This window comes from Oncorhynchus keta, chromosome 1, assembly GCF_023373465.1.
Source record: "Oncorhynchus keta strain PuntledgeMale-10-30-2019 chromosome 1, Oket_V2, whole genome shotgun sequence".
NCBI classification, from domain to species: Eukaryota; Metazoa; Chordata; class Actinopteri; order Salmoniformes; family Salmonidae; genus Oncorhynchus; species Oncorhynchus keta.
In genome coordinates, this window is record NC_068421.1 from 89,517,759 (window position 1) to 89,542,292 (window position 24,534).

The 24,534-nt window shown below is 41.6% G+C and overlaps 2 protein-coding genes and 1 long non-coding RNA gene across 7 annotated transcripts in view; 2 read left to right on the top strand and 1 right to left on the bottom strand.

Moving 5' to 3' along the window:
• LOC118394126 (phospholipase A and acyltransferase 4-like) overlaps positions 1-20,521 on the top strand; it is a 57,640-nt gene extending 37,119 nt beyond the window's left edge. The window contains exons 1-4 of one of the 2 annotated variants that reach the window (XM_052464591.1): positions 18,643-18,798; positions 19,033-19,129; positions 19,945-20,222; positions 20,324-20,521. In XM_052464591.1, the coding sequence (XP_052320551.1) occupies positions 18,775-18,798; positions 19,033-19,129; positions 19,945-20,222; positions 20,324-20,434 (510 nt within the window). In that variant the 5' untranslated portion in view covers positions 18,643-18,774 and the 3' untranslated portion in view covers positions 20,435-20,521. Of the gene's footprint in view, positions 1-18,642; positions 18,799-19,032; positions 19,130-19,944; positions 20,223-20,323 lie in introns of those variants that run through there. The other variant, XM_052464593.1, reaches the window with a different exon arrangement.
• Positions 1,929-10,282, top strand: LOC118394116 (phospholipase A and acyltransferase 4-like). Its single transcript, XM_052464596.1, has 4 exons — positions 1,929-2,149; positions 8,156-8,252; positions 9,720-9,997; positions 10,088-10,282. Exons 2-4 carry the CDS (start codon positions 8,156-8,158, stop codon positions 10,193-10,195), a joined length of 483 nt encoding a protein of 160 aa, XP_052320556.1. The 5' UTR covers positions 1,929-2,149; the 3' UTR covers positions 10,196-10,282.
• LOC127907933 (uncharacterized) lies at positions 8,374-19,938 on the bottom strand. Of its 4 annotated transcripts, none has more exons than XR_008065601.1 (4): positions 19,733-19,938; positions 19,576-19,627; positions 19,324-19,471; positions 8,374-8,595 (listed from the first exon to the last, which is right to left on the bottom strand). It is a non-coding gene; the product is annotated as an uncharacterized LOC127907933 (long non-coding RNA). The 4 variants fall into 4 exon arrangements; XR_008065583.1 differs by having other exon boundaries at positions 19,324-19,523; XR_008065592.1 differs by lacking the exon at positions 19,733-19,938 and having other exon boundaries at positions 19,576-19,687.
• Positions 20,522-24,534: the final 4,013 nt, after the last annotated feature.

A 24,534-nucleotide genomic window follows, 5' to 3' on the forward strand; every position in this document is an offset into this window, starting at 1 on the left:
CTTTTAGCCAGGTAAATACTGATCGTCTTTTCTTATTATCTGCTAGGCCATTTCAATTGTAACTGGCTATACTTATTTCACCACTTAACATTATGAGACACAACTTTCAATTCTATTTATCAAAATATATGTTTGTAAACGTACCATTAAAAAGTAACATGATGATGGAGTGTCTATATAGCTGTACCATGATCTTTGCCTTTCTACTAAGTAAACCTCCAATTGGTCCCTACTATTCCACCCGCTAAAAGCCCTCCTCATCCCAATGCCCGGCAGACCACCCTCGACCCCCTGTATCCCATAACCGACTGGGATCCATCCTTTGGAAAGAGCACACAGTGCCATTTACCGAATTGAAGTAGATTAACTGCCAAATGCATTTCCATCGCCCTCACCTTGATTTGTATTATATATAGCTGTGGATCATCCTCTATTGTCCCTAACATCTTTTACTTCTTCGCAACAGTTGTGGGATACACACATACACCCACACACACACTCAACTCATACCCCTAGACAACCATAAGCTCACTTACTCGACAATTGCACCACCCCAGAGCCCAATTCAAGACAGGTCTTGAATTACAAATGAGTCTCTGGGTCATTCAGACCGCACAAAAAATGAGGCAAAAATTAAGAGATTTTATTTACCATTGTCAGGATGATGGAGGTCAAATGTTATGGACCCCCTACAATACAGTTACATTAGGCATCTCCATGCAGTCCTGAGTCTCTGGGTCACAATTCAGGTGGGTGTCCCCTTCCCCAGGGTTACTGCAGGTGTCCAGCACTGCCACTGCCTGGGTGGGGGCATTACATCCCCAGGACTCATCAAGGTTCTCATTAGCAGCTATCCTTGGTATTCAGGTGGGTGTCTAGGGTATAGGGTCATGGACCGTACCATTACATTAGGACTTCTCCTGAGTCTCTGGGTCATTCAGGTGGGTGTCTAGGGTATAGGGTCATGGACCGTACCATTACATTAGGACTTCTCCTGAGTCTCTGGGTCATTCAGGTGGGTGTCTAGGGTATAGGGTTATGGACCGTACCATTACATTAGGACTTCTCCTGAGTCTCTGGGTCATTCAGGTGGGTGTCTAGGGTATAGGGTCATGGACCGTACCATTACATTAGGACTTCTCCTTAGTATCTGGGTCATTCAGGTGGGTGTCTAGGGTATAGGGTCATGGACTGTACCATTACATTAGGACTTCTCCTGAGTCTCTGGGTCATTCAGGTGGGTGTCTAGGGTATAGGGTCATGGACCGTACCATTACATTAGGACTTCTCCTGAGTCTCTGGGTCATTCAGGTGGGTGTCTAGGGTATAGGGTCATGGACCGTACCATTAAAATAGGATCATAAATAAATAATTCGATATAATTTATTTTAAAAATGTAGTTCCCCATGATAGGACAATAACAAATGAAATGTATCATCTATTTTTAAACTGTTCCACCATGATAGGACAATAAATAAATAAAACGTATAATTAATTATAAAAGTATATCCATCATCTGAACAGCATTGAAAGCCCTCTCATACCCCGGACCACAGCAATACATTGGTTCTGGGATATGCAACCATTTCATTACTCACTCACTCAACATACAAACATAACAAATAAAAATAAACACACACCACACATACTGTGCTTTCTGTTTACTTAGTTTTTATCTTCACTATGTTGAATTAGTGCTTGTGTGTGCAATTAGTTATATGTGAAGATATATAGAAAAGCTATATTTTTTATTGTATTGTTACAATCCATAACCGGGCTAGAATTGTGTTTATTTACCTCATCTATGAGAATTGTGCAATTTTTTAAATAACCATGGAGTAGTCTTTGTGTCTCTGAACAACTGGTTATCAATATATAGTTTATCAACGACGAGAGCTACTCGTTTCGCTTTTAATATATTTTCTTTGAAAATTGGATACAGAACTTTGCGCCGTTCTGCAATTTCCTTCGGAAACTGATCATTCATGCCAATTTTGGTCCCAGCAAGTCTTTTACCCAGGCCTTTAACCATTATTTTATCTTTAAAAGAGGCACATTTGGGCGGTCATACCTTTGGCCTCTCTGTCCGAATCGGTGTACACGTTCAAGTTGGATTTTGTCGATAACTTCGCGTGGGATCTGAAGCGCTGTAAGGAGGAACTCTAACTACAGATTCAGTAACTTCTACTTCTTTCTCCTGGATACCTGTAAAAGTACCATATTCTCCCTCATTGATCTAGTTTGTTTGTCCAGTAAGGCTTCCCTCAGAACGGCGTTCTCCTTTTTAATTTCGGTCATTTCGGTTTCAATCTTATTGACTGTCCCTTTTAGCTTGTGTGTTTCCTTCTCCAATGTCGCAGCTTTTTCATCACTCATCTCGAGGCTTCAACTCTTTTATATCCTTACTAACTAATTCAAGTATACCCAGTTTGTCATTTATTGATTTTAACAGATCAGTCTGTGTCGTAGAAGAGTCACGTTTCCCCTGTGTTACTCTCCGTCATGTTTGGGTGTTGATTGTTTTCGTAATATTTGTCGATAAATGTCTCTAGTTTTAAGATTTGTTTTGTGTTATTATCCAGATTGAAGGTTATCACCCACCAGATTATCTAGTGCTAATATTAGTCTAATTTGCCAATATTGAATATTACGTTTTATTTAAATTTTTTACATTTGTTTATTTCACCTTTATTTAACCAGGTAGGCAAGTTGAGAACAAGTTCTCATTTACAACTGCGACCTGGCCAAGATGAAGCAAAGCAGTTCGACACATACAACGACACAGAGTCCCACATGGAGTAAAACAAACATACAGTCAATAATACAGTATAAACAAGTCTATATATGATGTGAGCATGTGAGGTGAGATAAGGGAGGTAAAGGCAAAAAAAAAGGCCATGGTGGCAAAGTAAATACAATATAGCAAGTAAAACACTGGAATGGTAGATTTGCAGTGGAAGAAAGAATGTGCAAAGTAGAAATAAAAATAATGGGGTGCAAAGGAGCAAAATAAATAAATTAATTAATTAAATACAGTAGGGAAAGAGGTAGTTGTTTGGGCTAAATTATAGGTGGGCTATGTACAGGTGCAGTAATCTGTGAGCTGCTCGGACAGTTGGTGCTTAAAGCTAGTGAGGGAGATAAGTGTTTCCAGTTTCAGAGATTTTTGTAGTTCATTCCAGCCATTGGCAGCAGAGAACTGGAAGGAGAGGCGGCCAAAGAAAGAATTGGTTTTGGGGGTGACTAGAGAGATCTACCTGCTGGAGCATGTGCTACAGGTGGGAGATGCTATGGTGACCAGCGAGCTGAGATAAGGGGGGACTTTACCTAGCAGGGTCTTGTAGATGACATGGAGCCAGTGGGTTTGGCGACGAGGGACAGCCAACGAGCACGTACAGGTCGCAATGGTGGGTAGTATATTTGTTGCGAAATAGGAAGCCAATTCTTGATTTAACTTTGGATTGGAGATGTTTGATATGGGTCTGGAAGGAGAGTTTACAGTCTAACCAGACACCTAAGTATTTGTAGTTGTCCACGTATTCTAAGTCAGAGCCGTCCAGAGTAGTGATGTTGGACAGGCGGGCAGGTGCAGGTAGCGATAAGTTGAAGTGCATGCATTTAATTTTACTTGTATTTAAAAGCAATTGGAGGCCACGGAAAGAGAGTTGTATGGCATTGAAGCTTGCCTGGAGGGTTGTTAACACAGTGTCCAAAGAAGGGCCAGAAGTATACAGAACGGTGTCGTCTGCGTAGAGGTGGATCAGAGACTCACCAGCAGCAAGAGCGACCTCATTGATGTATACAGAGAAGCGAGTCGGTCCAAGAATTGAACCCTGTGGCACCCCCATAGAGACTGCCAGAGGTCCGGACAGCAGACCCTCCGATTTGACACACTGAACTCTATCAGAGAAGTAGTTGTTGAACCAGGCGAGGCAATAATTTGAGAAACCACGGCTGTCGAGTCTGCCGATGAGGATGTGGTGATTGACAGAGTCGAAAGCCTTGGCCAGATCAATGAATACGGCTGCACAGTAATGTTTCTTATCGATGGCGGTTAAGATATCATTTAGGACCTTGAGCGTGGCTGAGGTGCACCCATGACCAGCTCTGAAACCAGATTGCATAGCAGAGAAGGTGTGGTTGGATTCGAAATGGTCGGTAATCTGTTTGTTGACTTGGCTTTCGAAGACCGTAGAAAGGCATGGTAGGATAGATATAGGTCTGTAGCAGTTTGGGTCAAGAGTGTCCCCCCCTTTGAAGAGGGGGATGACCGCAGCTGCTTTCCAATCTTTGGGTGCTCTTGAGGTGCTCCACATAACTTCGTTCAGTCCGCCATTACCTTTACGTCATCCCAACCAATAAATGAAATAGTTAATGAAAACCAGTAACACTTCTTTTTTTTTAGTTCCTGAATTTCACAATTGATGGATTAAAAAAATAAATGTAGCAATTGTGACCCGTTTCAGGAAGCTAGGTGTATGTCGCATATCACTACTTCACAGCAGAGGCATCTGAACGTCTTTTTTATTATAATAATAATAATAATATGCCATTTAGCAGACGCTTTTATCCAAAGCGACTTACAGTCATGTGTGCATACATTCTACGTATGGGTGGTCGTATGGGTGTTGCTTTTGGTCAAAATAGTTTTTAGGCAGAAATGCCTTCTGGAACATGTGAACTTTCATGTGCCTTCATAACAAACTTGTATCCAATCTGTAAGTACGAATAAAATTGTTAAATTATTGAGCCTAGTTGGTTTAGCCACGGAAAAAGAAAGGAACTTGATTGGCTGAGATAATGGATGGGCTGGACATGCTCGGAGATGAGTTTGGATTGGTCTGCCATGTAACATGCTTCTGTCTCTAACGTGAGCTACTCAATATGTGTAGATAATCTCTGCTACTTTGGCTTTTTTTGAAAGATATAACATTAGCCTTGAATAACTGCAAAAGTGTTGCTACTGCTCTCAACAACATTGCTATCCTATCTACATTTTCAGATATTATATGTCAGGAAGTCATTTTCAATGCAAGTTAAAGCGTACTGGTAGCTAGCTAGCGAAAGTTAGCTTGCTGGCTCGATGGGTAACGTTACGTGTACGATCTGAGTAGTAAACAGAAAGCCATTTGCATTGCTAGTTATAGCTAATGTTAACTAGCTAGCTAACATTGAACCGACATAGTTAGCATTCACACATAGGCATGGGAGACAACCATGTAATGTTACAATGTCATTCGCTGGTCTATTAACTCCTAAACACGATGAGGTTACCTGTCAGTATCATGCCTCATTAAGTTTGCTATGATGGCATCGGCCACGGTCAATAGCCTACATGTTGTCGTCTTTTCTGGCTACTTGATATAAAGTACATCGCATATACAGTGGGGCAAAAAAGTATTTAGTCAGCCACCAATTGTGCAAGTTCTCCAACTTAAAAAGATGAGAGAGGCCTGTACTTTTCATCATAGGTACACTTCAACTATGACGGACAAAATGAGAGAAAAAAAATCCAGAAAATCACATTGTAGGATTTTTAATGAATTTATTTGCAAATTATGGTGGAAAATAAGTATTTGTTCAATAACAAAAGTTTCTCATTACTTTTATATACCCTTTGTTGGCAATGACAGAGGTCAAATGTTTTCTGTAAGTCTTCACAAGGTTTTCACACACTGTTCCTGGTATTTTGGCCCATTCCTCATGCAGATTTCCTCTAGAGCAGTGATGTTTTGGGGCTGTTGCTGGGCAACACGGGGGGTTGAGATCTGGAGACTGGCTAGGCCACTCCAGGACCTTAAAATGCTTCTTACGAAGCCACTCCTTCGTTGCCCGGGCGGTGTGTTTGGGATCATTGTCATGCTGAAAGACCCAGCCACATTTCATCTTCAATGCCCTTGCTGATGGAAGGAGGTTTTTACTCAAAATCTCACGATACATGGCCCCATTCATTCTTTCCTTTACACGGATCAGTCGTCCTAGGCCCTTTGCAGAAAAACAGCTCCAAAGCATGATGTTTCCACCCCCATGCTTCACAGTAGGTATGGTGTTCTTTGGATGCAACTCAGCATTCTTTGTCCTCCAAACACGACGAGTTGAGTTTTTACCAAAAAGTTATATTTTGGTGTCATATGGTCAGATGAAATTCTCCCAATCTTCTTCTGGATAATCCAAATGCTCTCTAGCAAACTTCAGACGGGCCTGGACATGTACTGGCTTAAGCAGGGGGACACGTCTGGCACTGCAGGATTTGAGTCCCTGGCGGCGTAGTCATTCACTAGGTCCCCCCCGTGTGGTTCTGGGATTTTTGCGCACTGTTCTTGTGATCATTTTGACCCCACGGGGTGAGATCTTGCGTGGAGCCCCAGATCGAGGGAGATTATCAGTGGTCTTGTATGTCTTGCATTTCCTAATAATTGCTCCCACAGTTGATTTCTTCAAACCAAGCTGCTTACCTATTGCAGATTCAGTCTTCCCAGCCTGGTGCAGGTCTACAATTTTGTTTCTGGTGTCCTTTGACAGCTCTTTGGTCTTGGCCATAGTGGAGTTTGGAGTGTGACTGTTTGAGGTTGTGGACAGGTGTCTTTTATACTGATAACAAGTTCAAACAGGTGCCATTAATACAGGTAACGAGTGGAGGACAGAGGAGCCTCTTAAAGAAGAAGTTACAGGTCTGTGAGAGCCAGAAATCTTGCTTATTTGTAGGTGACCAAATACTTACTTTCCACCATAATTTGCAAAACAAAATCATTAAAAATCCTACAATGTGATTTTCTGGAGAAGAAAATTCTCATTTTATCTGTCATAGTTGAAGTGTACCTATGATGAAAATTACAGGCCTCATCTTTTTAAGAGGGAGAAATTGCACAATTGGTGGCTGACTAAATACTCCCCCCCCCCACTGTATCTACAGGTGGTTGGCTGTGTCAAAATCAAATCAAATGTATTTATATAGCCCTTTGTACATCAGCTGATATCTCAAAGTGCTGTACAGAAACCCAGCCTAAAACCCCAAACAGCAAGCAATGCAGGTGTAGAAGCACGGTGGCTAGGAAAAACTCCCTAGAAAGGCCAAAACCTAGGAAGAAACTTAGAGGAACCAGGCTATGTGGGGTGGCCAGTCCTCTTCTGGCTGTGCCGGGTGGAGATTATAACAGAACATGGCCAAGATGTTCAAATGTTCATAAATGACCATCATGGTCGTATAATAACAAGGCAGAACAGTTAAAACTGGAGCAGCAGCACAGTCAGGTGGACCGGGGACAGCATGGAGTCATCATGTCAGGTAGTCATTGCTTAAGGTTGCTTGCTAGATAAGGAGATATTTTAATGTAGACCCACCACATGATTTCAGCGAGAGAACCCGGAGGTGTGTCTCCAGTAGAATATCCCCATATGCCAAGATAACAGCTTATCTTGAGAGGGAATCCTGCAGAGCGTCATTTGAGAAATATAAGACATACAGTACGTTACAAAGTTCATACAACAGAGTATACAGTCTTTTAATCGTAGGATGACTTTAGCTGGTCTATAGTATACAGTCTAGCTGGTCTATAGTATACAGTCTTGTAATGGTAGGATGACTTTAGCTGGTCTATAGTATACAGTCTAGCTGGTCTATAGTATACAGTCTTGTAATGGTAGGATGACTTTAGCTGGTCTATAGTATACAGTCTTGTAATGGTAGGATGACTTTAGCTGGTCTATAGTATACAGTCTAGCTGGTCTATAGTATACAGTCTTGTAATGGAAGGATGACTTCAGCTGGTCTATAGTATACAGTCTTGTAATGGTAGGAGGACTTTAGCTGGTCTATAGTATACAGTCTTGTAATGGTAGGAGGACTTTAGCTGGTCAATAGTATACAGTCTTGTAATGGTAGGATGACTTTAGCTGGTATATAGTATACAGTCTAGCTGGTCTATAGTATACAGTCTTGTAATGGAAGGATGACTTTAGCTGGTCTATAGTATACAGTCTTGTAATGGTAGGATGACTTTAGTTGGTCTATAGTATACAGTCTTGTAATGGTATGAGGACTTTAGCTGGACAATAGTATACAGTCTTGTAATGGTAGGATGACTTTAGCTGGTCTATAGTACATAATTACATATATATACATAATTACATGTCTTCTTACCCACCTTATTCTTAGATGGAGATCGGTGACATGATTGAGCTCAACAGAGGTCAATTCAAACACTGGGCTCTATACATTGGAAATGGAAAGGTCATCCAGTTGGTAACTCCAGGTATGATGTTTTTCTGGAAATGTTTTTGTTGTAGCCTATATTCCAATTCCATAATTGGTGCAGGGTGTAAATATCATCTGAAGTCAAATGTTAAGTACTGGCCCAATGCTCTAACCACTAGGCTACCGGCTGCCCCTAACAGCAGAGTACTGGCCCAATGCTCTAACCACTAAGCTACCTGCTACCCCTAACAGTAGAGTACTGGCCCAATGCTCTAACCACTAGGCTACCTGCTGCCCCTAACAGTAGAGTACTGGCCCAATGCTCTAACCACTAGGCTACCTGCTGCCCCTAACAGCAGAGTACTGGCCCAATGCTCTAACCACTAGGCTACCTGCTGCCCCTAACAGCAGAGTACTGGCCCAATGCTCTAACCACTAGACTACCTGCTGCCCCTAACAGCAGAGTACTGGCCCAATGCTCTAACCACTAGACTACCTGCTGCCCCTAACAGCAGAGTACTGGCCCAATGCTCTAACCACTAGACTACCTGCTGCCCCTAACAGCAGAGTACTGGCCCAATGCTCTAACCACTAGACTACCTGCTGCCCCTAACAGCAGAGTACTGGCCCAATGCTCTAACCACTAGACTACCTGCTGCCACTAACAGCAGAGTACTGGCCCAATGCTCTAACCACTAGACTACCTGCTGCCCCTAACAGCAGAGTACTGGCCCAATGCTCTAACCACTAGACTACCTGCTGCCCCTAACAGCAGAGTACTGGCCCAATGCTCTAACCACTAGACTACCTGCTGCCCCTAACAGCAGAGTACTGGCCCAATGCTCTAACCACTAGACTACCTGCTGCCACTAACAGCAGAGTACTGGCCCAATGCTCTAACCACTAGACTACCTGCTGCCACTAACAGCAGAGTACTGGCCCAATGCTCTAACCACTAGACTACCTGCTAACCAGAGTACTGGCCCAATGCTCTAACCACTAGACTACCTGCTGCCACTAACAGCAGAGTACTGGCCCAATGCTCTAACCACTAGACTACCTGCTGCCCCTAACAGCAGAGTACTGGCCCAATGCTCTAACCACTAGACTACCTGCTACCCCTAACAGCAGAGTACTGGCCCAATGCTCTAACCACTAGACTACCTGCTGCCCCTAACAGCAGAGTACTGGCCCAATGCTCTAACCACTAGACTACCTGCTACCCCTAACAGCAGAGTACTGGCCCAATGCTCTAACCACTAGACTACCTGCTACCCCTAACAGCAGAGTACTGGCCCAATGCTCTAACCTCTAGACTACCTGCTGCCCCTAACAGCAGAGTACTGGCCCAATGCTCTAACCACTAGACTACCTGCTGCCCCTAACACCACAGTAAAACTGATATCAACATGGTCGATAGTCAGAACTTTATGAACATATTCAATCAGCTACAGCATCTGCTGTTCTCTCTGTTTCTTTATTTCTCTCATCAAAACACACCTTTTTATTTCCTCCTGTTTTGTAGATGGACCTTCAAAAGTAGCTTTCTGCAGTTTTAGCTCATCCAGCGGCAGTGTTGCCTGTAAAGGCACGATTACAATAGAGACATTACAGGATGTGACAGCAGGGAATCCTTACAAAATCAACAACTACCTGGATGACGAGTACAAACCAAGGAGGACTGACGTCATTATGGGGGAAGTGGACAAAATGAGAGGCAGCACAATAAAATATGATGTCCTTGGACGCAACTGCGAGCATTTTGTTACTTTCCTCCGTTATGGCAAATCAAAGTCCCAACAGGTAGCCATGACAGTATAATTGAGAGAATATTCTAATTAATGCTTTGCTTGAGGAGATGCACTCCATTTTAATTATTATTTTTCCTTATAGGCAGATGACTTCCTGAATAATGTGTTAGCTGGTACTGCAGGCGTGCTTGGTGTACTGACTGCTGTTGCTGCTTCTACAACTGCTGCAGCAAGCACACTTAGTAGATAATTTCCTGGGTCATTCATGAGTCCATGGAGAATGTCAGTAATGCAAAATGTTGTGTATTGTCTAATGAATAAAGGACCAGGTATCCTGTGTGTGTGTCCTGTGTTGTTTTCTCTCCTTCTCCCCTCACATGTGAAAATCATCACTCCCCAATCAGTCAACAATCAATCATCATCAATCAGAAGACACACCTCCTCCTGTTTCCTACCCAATCACAGTTCCTTTCCCTTGGTTTAAAAACCCTGTCAGTTGTTTGCTCTAGAGCTCAATCCGTCTGTAAATGCCATGTCTGTAGGCATCTGTGGTTCACTCTCTCGTTGTGTATTTACCTCTTTTGTTTGAGCACCTCCATAGCACTTTGTCATCACCTGTGAGTATTGTTTTTGGTTATGGTGTTTGTTTGTTTGCTGGTGGGAAAAGGGGGAAACCAAGACAAGTCGCCCATGGGCATACACTACCTGTAGGTAGACTTTGTTAAATACACTAGTTAGAACTGGGCGGACCACCAACTGTATTTTTGGTTAGTTAGTTAGCTGTTGTTAAAGTAGGCTAGTCTAGCTTAGGGGTGTTTTTGAATACTTATTGCTTCTTTCCTTGGGTCCAACTCAGCCCCTTTTCCTGCTCCCCCCATTACTGTTTGCTTCGAAATTCTAGGGACAATTAGGAGGCCTGCGTCTACGTGTAGGTATGTACGGCAGGACCAAATCAGATAGGTAGGAACAAGCCCATGTAATGCTTTGTAGGTTAGCAGTAAAACCTTGAAATCTGCCCTTGCCTTGACAGGAAGCCAGTTTAGGGAGGCTAGCACTGGAGTAATATGATCCTTTTTTTTTGGTTCTAGTCAGGATTCTAGCAGCCATATTTAGCACTAACTGAAGTTTATTTAGTGCATTATCAGGGTAGCTGGAAAGTAGAGCATTGCAGTAGTCTAACCTAGAAGTGACAAAAGCATGGATAATTTTTCCGCATCAGTGTTGGACAGAAAGTTTCTGATTTTTGCAATGTTACGTAGATGGAAAAAAGCTGTCCTTGAAACAGTCTTGATATGTTCTTCAAAAGTGCGATCAGGGTCCAAAGTAACGCCGAGGTCCTTCACAGTTTTATTTGAGACGACTGTACAACCATTACGATTAATTGTCAGATTCAACAGAAGATCTCTTTGTTTCTTGGGACCTAGAACAAGCATCTCTGTTTTGTCTGAGGTTAAAAGTAGAAAGTTGCAGCCATCCACTTCCTTATGTCTGAAACGCATGCTTCTAGCGAGGGCAATTTTGGGGCTTCACCATGTTTCATTGAAATGTACAGCTGTGTGTCATCTGCATTGCAGTGAAAGTTAACATGTTTTCGAATGACATCCCCAAGAGGTAAAATATATAGTGAAAACAATAGTGGTCCTAAAACGGAACCTTGAGGAACACCGACATTTACAGTTGATTTGTCAGACGACAAACCATTCAGAGACAAACTGATATCTTTCTGACAGATAAGATCTAAACCAGGCCAGAACTTGTCCGTGTAGACCAATTTGGGTTTCCAATCTCTCCAAAAGAATGTGGTGATCGATGGTATCAAAAGCAGCACTAAGGTCTAGGAGCACGAGGACAGATGCAGAGCCTCGGTCTGATGCCATTAAAAGGTAATTTACCACCTTCACAAGTGCAGTCTCAGTGCTATGATGGGGTCTAAAACCAGACTGAAGCATTTCGTATACATTGTCTTCAGGAAGGCAGTGAGTTGCTGCGCAACAGCCTTTTCTAAAAATTGAGAGGAATGGAAGATTCGATATCGGCCGACAGTGTTTTATATTTTCTGGGTCAAGGTTTGGCTTTTTCAAGAGAGGCTTTATTACTGCCACTTTTAGTGAGTTTGGTACACATCCGGTGGATAGAGAGACGTTTATTATGTTCAACATAGGAGGGCCAAACACAGGAAGCAGCTCTTTCAGTAGTTTAGTTGGAACAGGGTCCAGTATGCAGCTTGAAGTTTAAGAGGCCATGATTATTTTCATCATTGTCTCAAGAGATACAGTACTAAAACACTTGAGCGTCTCTCTTGATCCTAGGTCCTGGCAGAGTTGTGCAGACTCAGGACAACTGAGCTTTGAAGGAATATGCAGATTTAAAGAGGAGTCCGTAATTTGCTTTCTAATAATCATGATCTTTTCCTCAAAGAAGTTCATGAATTTATTACTGCAGAAGTGAAACCAATCCTCTCTTGCGGAATGCTGCTTTTTAGTTAGCTTTGCGACAGTATCAAAAAGGAATTTCAGATTGTTCTTATTTTCCTCAAATAAGTTGGAAAAATAGGATGATCGAGCAGCAGTAAGGGCTCTTCGATACTGCACGGTACTTACTGTCTTTCCAAGCTAGTCGGAAGACTTCCAGTTTGGTGTGGCGCCATTTCCGTTCCAATTTTCTGGAAGCTTGCTTCAGAGCTCGGGTGTTTTCTGTGTACCAGGGAGCTAGTTTTTTATGAGAAATGTTTTTAGGGGTGCAACTGCATCTAGGGTATTGCGCAAGGTTAAATTGTGTTCCTCAGGTGGTTAACTGATTTTTGTCCTCTGGCGTCCTTGGGTAGACAGAGGGAGTCTGGAAGGGCATCAAGGAATCTTTGTGTTGTCTGTGAATTTATAGCACGACTTTTGATGTTCTTTGGTTGGGGTCTGAGCAGATTGCAAACGCAATAAAATGGTGGTCCGATAGTCCAGGATTAGGAGGAAAAACATTAAGATCCACAACATTTATTCCATGGGACAAATCTAGGTCCAGAGTATGACTGTGACAGTGAGTGGGTCCAGAGACATGTTGGACAAAACCCACTGAGTCGATGATGGCTCCGAAAGCCATCATATCAACATAACCTGAAAGGCCGCTCGGCAAGGAAGAAGCCACTGCTCCAAAACCGCCATAAAAAAAGACAGACTACAGTTTGCATCTGCACATGGGGACAAAGATCGTACTTTTTGGAGATATGTCCTCTGGTCTAATGAAACAAAACTAGAACTGTTTGGTCATAATGACCATCGTTATGTTTGGAGGAATAAGGGATGCTTGCAAGCTGAAGAACACCATCCCAACCGTGTAGCATGGGGGTTTGACCCAAGTTAAACAATTTTAAGGCAATGCTACCAAATGCTAATTTAGTGTATGCATTGCTGCCTTTGGGCCAATTAGTGTAATTTTGTAAATGACTGATCTCTATGGCAAGACACATCATTCATCCAAGTTCTGTCAAAATCAGGCCAGTGGTGTCTGAAATATTGCTTGTGACTAACGTATGTATGTTGCAAAGATCATGCTACACATGGTTAATATTCACCCATAGTATACAGAGTACGTAGTATACAGAGTACGTAGTATACAGAGTACGTAGTGTACGTAGTATACAGTGTACGTAGTACATAGTATAGTCTTGATAGTCCCTATCACCCGGCGATAGGTCAAGATAACAGCTTATCTTGCGAGGGAATCCTGCCATATGAGAAATATAAGACATTATAAAGATCACGCCACACATGGTTTATATTCACACTGAGTACAACAATACTTATTTTCCACCATCATTTGCAAATAAATTCATTAAAAATCCTACAATGTGATATTCTGGATTTTTTTCCCTCATTTTGTTTGTAATAGTTGAAGTGTACCTATGATGAAAATTACAGGCCTCATCTTTTTAAGTGGGAGAACTTGCACAATTGGTGGCTGACTAAATACTTTTTTGCCCCACTGTATACAGAGGGTACCGGTACAGAGTCAATGTGGAGGCTATATACAAGGGGTACTGGTACAGAGTCAATGTGGAGGCTATATACAGGGGGTACTGGTACAGAGTCAATGTGGAGGCTATATACAGGGGGTACCGGTACAGAGTCAATGTGGAGGCTATATACAGGGGGTACTGGTACAGAGTCAATGTGGAGGCTATATACAGGGGGTACTGGTACAGAGTCAATGTGGAGGCTATATACAGGGGGAACCGGTACAGAGTCAATGTGGAGGCTATATACAGGGGGTACCGGTACAGAGTCAATGTGGAGGCTATATACAGGGGGTACTGGTACAGAGTCAATGTGGAGGCTATATACAGGGGGAACCGGTACAGAGTCAATGTGGAGGCTATATACAGGGGGTACCGGTACAGAGTCAATGTGGAGGCTATATACAGGGGGGTACCGGTACAGAGTCAATGTGGAGGCTATATACAGGGGGAACCGGTACAGAGTCAATGTGGAGGGGTACATTTTAGTTGAGGTAATATGTATATGTAGGTAGAGGTAAAGTGACTATGAAAGGATAATAAACAGAGAATAGCAGTGTGTTCAGGTGGATGTTGACCGCTCCATTATTACAATTCTTATTGATAAAGTTTGACAACACACAAACCTTGTCCTTTCCTCCTGTTTTGTAGATGGGTCTTCAGGTTTCTGGAGTGCTTTCTTATCCAGCTCACCCAGTGTTTCCTGTAAAGGCATGATTACAATAGATACAGTGAAGGCTGTGGCAGACGGAAATCCTGACGACATAAACAACTACTTGGATAACAAGTACAAACCAAGGAGGACTGACGTCATTATGGAGGATGTGGACATCCTGAAAGGTCACACAATATCATATGACCTCCTTGGAAACAACTGCAAGCATTTTGTTACTTTCCTCCGTTACGGCCAATCAGAGTCCCAACAGGTAGCCATGACAGTATAATTGAGAGAATATTCTAATTAATGCTTTGCTTGATGAGATGCACTCCATATTAATTATTTTTCTTTGTCTTTTTTCCCTATAGGCAGTTGATTTCATGAAGAAATTGTTAGCTAGTATTTTAGCCATGCTTGGAGTGGCTAGTTTGACTCTTGCACCAAAAACCGATAATAAATAGGTAACTTGGGTCTCATGAGTGCATGAATGCTTGTGATGCAAAATGTTGTTTAAAGACTAATGAATAAAGGACGATCTTAAAGACCAATGTGGTTGTGTGGTCATTTTTCATTCAAATCAAACAGAATATTAAATTAATATACTAGACTTTATAGTATCAAAACTTAACCTTGTACTGCCGTGGGCTAAATCAGCGTCACACAGAGTGTTTCTGGGTAGTCCTAAACAAATCTACATAGAAACAAGTATACACTTCACACGCATGGTTATTGGCTTAACAAAAGAAGACACCTCTACCATATCAGATACATTGATATATATATTCCATTTTAAGTTTGCATCCCAATATTAGACTTTATAATCATCACAGAAGACTGAAATATAACAACCATTTGACATCGAAACAATGGATTTTCTGCAGTTCATAAAAAATGTCAAGTTTTTACATCATGAAAAAAATGACTTTAGCTGGTCTATAGTATACAGTCTTGTAATGGTAGGATGACTTTAGCTGGTCTATAGTGTACAGTCTTGTAATGGTAGGATGACTTTAGCTGGTCTATAGTGTACAGTCTTGTAATGGTAGGATGACTTTAGCTGGTCTATAGCATACAGTCTTGTAATGGTAGGATGACTTTAGCTGGTCTATAGTGTACAGTCTTGTAATGGTAGGATGACTTTAGCTGGTCTATAGTGTACAGTCTTGTAATGGTAGGATGACTTTAGCTGGTCCATAGCATACAGTCTTGTAATAGTAGGATGACTAGCTGGTCTATAGTATACAGTCTTGTAATGGTAGGATGACTTTAGCTGGTCTATAGTGTAGTCTTGTAATGGTAGGATGACTTTAGCTGGTCTATAGCATACAGTCTTGTAATAGTAGGATGACTTTAGCTGGTCTATAGTATACAGTCTTGTAATGGTAGGATGACTTTAGCTGGTCTATAGTATACAGTCTGTAATGGTAGGATGACTTTAGCTGGTCTATAGCATACAGTCTTGTAATAGTAGGATGACTTTAGCTGGTCTATAGTATACAGTCTTGTAATGGTAGGATGACTTTAGCTGGTCCATAGCATACAGTCTTGTAATAGTAGGATGACTTTAGCTGGTCTATAGCATACAGTCTTGTAATGGTAGGATGACTTTAGCTGGTCTATAGTGTACAGTCTTGTAATGGTAGGATGACTTTAGCTGGTCTATAGTGTACAGTCTTGTAATGGTAGGATGACTTTAGCTGGTCTATAGCGTACAGTCTTGTAATGGTAGGATGACTTTAGCTGGTCTATAGTGTACAGTCTTGTAATGGTAGGATGACTTTAGCTGGTCTATAGTGTACAGTCTTGTAATGGTAGGATGACTTTAGCTGGTCTATAGTGTACAGTCTTGTAATGGTAGGATGACTTTAGCTGGTCCATAGCGTACCGTCTTGTAATAGTAGGATGACTTTAGCTGGTCTATAGTGTACAGTCTTGTAATGGTAGGATGACTTTAGCTGGTCTATAGCATACAGTCTTGTAATAGTAGGATGACTTTAGCTGGTCTATAGTATACAGTCTTGTAATGGTAGGATGACTTTAGCTGGTCCATAGCATACAGTCTTGTAATAGTAGGATGACTTTAGCTGGTCTCTAGTATACAGTCTTGTAATGGTAGGATGACTTTAGCTGGTCTATAGTGTACAGTCTTGTAATAGTAGGATGACTTTAGCTGGTCTATAGTATACAGTCTTGTAATGGTAGGATGACTTTAGCTGGTCTATAGTATACAGTCTGTAATGGTAGGATGACTTTAGCTGTTGTTGGGGAATCAGAATTAATTGGTAACATAGGTAAGATGTTTTATATTCATCATTGTAAGTTACTTCTCACCAGAATGTGTTTGTATAATACTGTGGCGGGGTTGCAGTATCTGTTCTCTGTCAAGACTAAGTTGTTTGGGCCGGAGAGAGGGGAGAGGTGAAGCGTGTATCTCTTGGCTCCACAATGTCTGTGTTCCAGTCAGGGTGTCTCTGTGATCTTGTCAAGATAGGATGGATTTGATATATGCCTGTTGATATGGAGGATTTGTTTATGGTTCTGAGTTTGAGAAAAGCACATAGTTTAGGAGACATAGCTGAACGATAAATTATGCCTATGCTGTCTGGCTATGTGTGTCTTTGCTATAAAGGATCTCAGTTGCAATGTGTAAGGGACTCTCAGAATTCATTTATAGACACTGAATTGATCTGAGAGTCACAGGGTTGTGAAGGAGCTCATATAATTAATGATGTAATTTGTGATAACTAGCTCTGACTTGTGTGTGGTTTTCTCTCAGGATTTGGTAAATACAGAACATTTCCACGACACTGGTCTATAGTAGACAGTCTGTAATGGTAGGATGACTTTTGCTGGTCTATAGTATACAGTCTGTAATGGTAGGATGACTTTTGCTGGTCTATAGTATACAGTCTGTAATGGTAGGATAACTTTAGCTGGTCTATAGTATACAGTCTTGTAATGGTAGGATAACATTTGCTGGTCCATAGTATACAGTCTAATGGTAGGATGACTTTTGCTGGTCTATAGTATACAGTCTGTAATGGTAGGATGACTTTAGCTGGTCTATAGTATACAGTCTGTAATGGTAGGATGACTTTTGCTGGTCTATAGTATACAGTCTGTAATGGTAGGATGACTTTAGCTGGTCTATAGTATACAGTCTAATGGTAGGATGACTTTAGCTGGTCTATAGTATACAGTCTTGTAATGGTAGGAAGACTTTAGCTGGTCTATAGTATACAGTCTTGTAATGGTAGGATGACTTTTGCTGGTCTATAGTGTACAGTATGTAATGGTAGGATGACTTTAGCTGGTCTATAGTATACAGTCTGTAATGATAGGATGACTTTAGCTGGTCTATAGTATACAGTCTGTAATGGTAGGAGGACTTTAGCTGGTCTATAGTATACAGTCTGTAATGGTAGGAGGACTTCAGCTGGTCTACAGTATACAGTCTGTAATGGTAGGATGACTTCAGCTGGTCTACAGTATACAGTCTAATGGTAGGATGACTTTAGCTGGTCTACAGTATACAGTCTAATGGTAGGAGGACTTCAGCTGGTCTACAGTATACAGTCTGTAATGGTAGGATGACTTCAGCTGGTCTACAGTATACAGTCTGTAATTGTAGGATGACTTTTGCTGGTCTATAGTATACCATCTGTAATGGTAGGATGAATTCAGCTGGTCTCCAGTATACAGTCTAATGGTAGGATGACTTTAGCTGGTCTATAGTATACAGTCTTGTAATGGTAGGAGGACTTCAGCTGGTCTACAGTATACAGTCTTGTAATGGTAGTATGACTTCAGCTGGTCTACAGTATACAGTCTGTAATGGTAGGAGGACTTCAGCTGGTCTATTTGATCATATCTAAACAAAGCGTTCTGCTATGATCTACCCTGAAGGAGCAGAGCCAAGACTTGCCTTATTCATTCTTTAATAAATGGTTAAACATATTTGTACGAGGTGTTTCCTTTCTGAAGTAGTGATTATGTAGAAAACATTTACTTGAGAAACAAACATTCTTAGCCAGAGGTAGAGCTAGTTGCAAGAACGCTCGGGTCTCAAAGAGTTAAGTTGAATAACAGGATGTTAGTTTTGGACCTTGTCATATAAGGGCGATGCTTTTTCTTCACGAGACACAACCCACAGTGAGACATTCACATGCAAACCAGGAGTCCGACCACAGTAAGTACTGTTGCTGATCTTTGACTAATACTAATTTATAATAATCAACAGTGCAATCAAAGGAGTTTGTGTGTGTGAACATGTTAAACTATACTTGTGGCGACCAGATTTGGGGTTAGGATTAGTGTGGAAGAAAATAGGTTTGTAAAACAGGACTGTGTGTGTGTGTGTGTGTGTGTGTGTGTGTGGGTGGTGTTCCATAATTACATGTCGTCTTACCCACCTTATTCTTAGATGGAGATTGGTGACATGATTGAGATCAACAGAGGTCAATACAAACACTGGGCTCTGTACATTGGACATGGAAATGTCATCCAGTTGGTAACTCCAGGTATGATGTTTTTCTGGAAATGTTTTTGTTGTAGCCTATATTACAATTCCAGAATTGGGGCAGGGTGTAAACATCATCTGAAGTCAAATGTTAACAGCAGAGTACTGGCCCAATGTTCTAACCACTAGACTACCTGCTGCCCCTAACAGCAGAGTACTGGCCCAATGCTCTAACCACTAGGCTACCTGCTACACCTAACAGCAGAGTACTGGCCCAATGCTCTAACCACTAGGCTACCTGCTGCCCCTAACAGTAGAGTACTGGCCCAATGCTCTAACCACTAGACTACCTGCTGCCCCTTAACAGCAGAGTACTGGCCCAATGCTCTAACCACTAGGCTACCTGCTGCCCCTAACAGCAGAGTACTGGCCCAATGCTCTAACCACTAGGCTACCTGCTACCCCTAACAGCAGAGTTCTGGCCCAATGCTCTAACCACTAGGCTACCTGCTGCCCCTAACAGTAGAGTACTGGCCCAATGCTCTAACCACTAGACTACCTGCTGCCCCTTAACAGCAGAGTACTGGCCCAATGCTCTAACTACTAGGCTACCTGCTGCCCCTAACAGTAGAGTACTAGCCCAATGCTCTAACCACTAGGCTACCTGCCGCCCCTAATAGCAGAATACTGGCCCAATGCTCTAACCACTAGACTACCTGCTGCCCCTAACAGCAGAGTACTGGCCCAATGCTCTAACCACTAGACTACCTGCTGCCCTCAACACCACAGTAAAACTGATATCTGAACGTGGTCGATAGTCAGTTTCTTTATTTCTCATCAGCAAAACACACCTTTTTATTTCCTCCTGTTTTGTAGATGGACCTTCAAAAGTAGCTTTCTGCAGTTTTAGCTCATCCAGCGGCAGTGTTGCCTGTAAAGGCACGATTACAATAGAGACATTACAGGATGTGACAGCAGGGAATCCTTACAAAATCAACAACTACCTGGATGACGAGTACAAACCAAGGAGGACTGACGTCATTATGGGGGATGTGGACAAAATGAGAGGCAGCACAATAAAATATGATGTCCTTGGACGCAACTGCGAGCATTTTGTTACTTTCCTCCGTTATGGCAAATCAAAGTCCCAACAGGTAGCCATGACAGTATAATGAGAGAATATTCTAATTAATGCTTTGCTTGAGGAGATGCACTCCATTTTAATTATTATTTTTCTTTGTATTTTTCCTTATAGGCAGATGACTTCCTGAATAATGTGTTAACTGCAGGTACTGCAGGCGTGCTTGGTGTACTGACTGCTGTTACGGCTTTTACAGCTGCTGCAGCAAGCACACTTAGTAAATAATTTCTTGGGTCATTCATGAGTCCATGGAGAATGTCAGTAATACAAAATGTTGTGTATTGCCTAATGAATAAAGGACCATCTCAAAGACCAATGTGGTTGTGTGGTCATTTTTCATTCAAATCAAACAGTATATTAAATTAATATACCACCCTTTATATTATTAAAAATGGTTATGGGCTTAACAAAAGAAGACACCTGTACAATGTCAGATACAGATACATGTTTAGGTTGCCTCCCAATATTAGACTTTCTATATACATCACAGAACTGAAATATAACAAACCGGTTGACATGGAAACAATGAATTTTCTGCAGTTTCAAAAAATATGTTTTAGTTATTACATCATGAAAAACATGAACATTCCACCCATGAGGCTACTAGAGGCCGATTGACTGCAGGAACAGGATCTATGGAGAATCCTCCCATACAGTTCATGTTATATTTTCTATTACAATTTATTAGCCCCGTTTTTACATTTAGGGACAGATTGCGGAACCAGATTAAACCTACTCCTGGATTTAAAAGCATTGTTAATGGATAATCTCTATTGAAAGTGATTGTTAATCCAGGACTAGACTTAATCTGGGTCTGTGAAACCTGCACTTTAATGTTCTGAGCTTGTACTTTGAATGGATACAGTAAGATACAGTTGAAGTCTAAAGTTTACATACACTTGGGTTGGAGTCAATAAAACACATTTTTCAACCACCCCACATGTTTCTTGTTAACAAACTATAGTTTTGTCAAGTCGGTGAGGACATATACTTTGCATGACACAAGTACTTTTTCCAACAATTGTTTACAGACAGATTATTTCCCTTATCATTCTCTGTATCACAATTCCAGTGGGTCAGAAGTTTATATACACTAAGTTGACTGTGCCTTTAAACAGCTTGGAAAATTCCAGAAAATTATGTCATGGCTTTAGAAGCTTCTGATAGGCTAATTTACATAATTTTAGTTAATTGGAGGTGTACCTGTGGATGTTTTTCAAGGCCTACCTTCAGACCCAGTGCCTCTTTGCTTGACCTTGTGGGAAAATCAAAATAAATCCGCCAAGACCTCAGAATTGTAGACCTCCACAAGTCTGGTTCATCCTCGGGAGCAATTTTAAAATGCCTGAAGGTACCACGTTCATCTGTACAAACAACAGTATGCAAGTATAAACACCATGGGACCACGCAGCCGTCATACTGCTAAGGAAGGAGACACGTTCTGTCTCCTAGAGATGAAAGTGCAAATCAATCCCAGAGCAACAGCAAAGGGCCCTATGAAAATGCTGGAGGAAACAGGTTCAAAAGTATCTATATCCACAGTAAAACAAGTCCTATATCAACATTACCTGAAAGGCCGCTCAGCAAGGAAGAAGCCACTGCTCCAAAACCGCCATAAAAAAGACAAGACTACAGTTTGCAACTGCACATGGGGACAAAGATCAAACTTTTTGGAGAAATGTCCTCTGGTCTGATGAAACAAAACTAGAACTGTTTGGCCATAATTACCATCGTTATGTTTGGAGGAATAAGGGGCATGATTGCAAGCTAAAGAACTCCATCCCAACCGTGAAGCATGGGGGTTTGACCCAAGTTAAACCATTTAAAGGCAATGCTACCAAATACTAATTGAGTGTATGTAATCTTCTGGCCCACTGGGAATGTGATGAAAGAAATTAAAGCTGAGATAAATCATTGTCTCTGCTTTTATTCTGACATTTTATATTCTTAAAATAAAGTGGTGATCCTTACTGAGCTAAAACAGGGAATTATTACTTGGATTAAAAATCTCAGGAATTGTGAAAAACTGAGTTTAAATGTATTTGGCTGAGGTATATGTAAACTTCCGACCTCGACTGTAGGAGAACAGGTTTTTGATGACATCGTCCCACGTGAATGATGCATTGCTGCCTTTGGGCCAATTAGCGTAATTTTGTAAATGACTGATCTCTATGGCAAGACACATCATTCATCCAAGTTCCCTCACAATCAGGCCAGTGGTGTCTGAAATATTGCGTGTGACTAACTATGTACAGTTGATTACTATGGCAACCCCCATTGACAGGGTTTGCAACATGTGTGCCAAGTGTTGTTACAATACGAATATCCTTGACTGGTTTATATGCATTTGTGCCAGACCACTCCCACGTGAATGTTTATTGGTCAATAGGTTGTTTTAAGTACACCTCTGAAAAATAGTGTGTTGAGAGAGCTTTGTCCATTGTTGCCACATACCAACTTTCATGCAGATCAGTCATTCGGCGCCAGAGGAGTAGCATTTTAACTATTTTTCCCAACATTCAAAATGGAGGAAAATTCATCACTGCAGACCTTGTAGGTATAGGTGCCTAATGTCAAATTGTTCCTTTCAAAGAGAGGGAACTATGTACCGAATTTCATGATTTTAAATCAAACGGGATTAGAGATGTAAGCTTTTAAATTGTGCTTTATCAATCGTTTGTTATAGCGCCACCATCTGGCCAATTAGTATAATTTTGTAAATACGGGATCACTATGTGGGGGAAGAAAAAAATGATACATGGTCCTGAGCACCAAATCATGAAATACTTTGTCCAATAGATCCTTTTCCAGTACGTACTGACATCACGCACAGATGCGCAAACTCCTGGAGGCAGTAAGAAAACCATCGCGGTCTGCGCCAATGAAACATAGACCATTCTTTTTTATTACTTCGAAATAAAATAACTTTTTGAGGTTATCATACACTTACAATGATGTTTTGATTCTTGCTTGAACAATCGCTAAGATTATATTTGGTTGTGATCTTTTCAAAATCACTATTTTGGATGCGACAGTTGTTAGCTAGAATGCTAACACTCATTGACATAGGCTGTAGCAAAAGCTAGCTATAAAGAGCCATTTTACTGGTTGAAGTTGAAGTGTTTTTAAAAAAAAAGTATAATGCAGTTGATTTGCAATGACACAAATATTATATTAAGCAGGACATTCATAAGAGCCTTAAAATCCAATTATAATCCAAAAGTAGTGTGAAATGCACTCATAAACAACGTGTAATTTGAGACTTTATTTGCTGGTATCTACAAGAACTCCCTTTGTTCTGACACCAACTTGTGCGCATCGTCCTCGTGCAGCAATGTTTGCAAGACAAAAAGGGGTCTATTAACATTATTTCAGACCACCACCAGAGGGCAGTAACAGTTTACCTTCTGATGTATGGGGCATGAGCATGGGACTGTTGCAAACTGTCAGACATGAGCGAGTTTTGGGACTAACACTTAAAATGTTTGAACATTCTAGATAAGGCTTTTAAAACATGAAAGCATGTTATATCTATGGAAATCCAGAAGATTTACAAGCCTTAAAGTCCTTAGAATGCTTGAAAACTGGCTTGATTAGACAAGAGCTGATATCAAATCAAAATCAAATTAAAGTGTATTGGTCACGTACACAGATTTGCAGATGTTATCTCAGGTGCAGTGAAATGCTTTTGTTTCTAGCTTCAACAGCGCAGTAAAACCGAGCAATACAAATAAACAATACACACATGGAAACGGTCTGAGAAAATAATAGAAGAATAATGTAAGAAATAACACATCAAAGTTGTCTAGAAACAGGGTGACCGTGTCTGATGAACACTGATTGTGTTAGTCCTAGTCCCCTTTATTGGGCAAACATTAGGTAGTCCTACACTGTTGATCTTTATCAAGAACTACATTACTGTAGGGGACTGGTTCCAGACCTTTTTCAGTTACTGTGCTAAGTACCCCCAGGTCCTAGTACCCCCTGTGGATAGGCCAGGTACCCCTAGGTCCTAGTACACCCTGTGGATAGGCCAGATACCTCCAGGTCCTAGTACCCCCTGTGGATAGGCCAGGTACCCCCAGGTCCTAGTACACCCTGTGGATAGGCCAGATACCTCCAGGTCCTAGTACCCCCTCTGGATAGGTCAGGTACCCCCAGGTCCTAGTACCCCCTGTGGATAGGCCAGGTACCCCCAGGTCCTAGTACACCCTGTGGATAGGCCAGATACCTCCAGGTCCTAGTACCCCCTCTGGATAGGTCAGGTACCCCCAGGTCCTAGTACCCCCTGTGGATAGGCCAGGTACCCCCAGGTCCTAGTACCC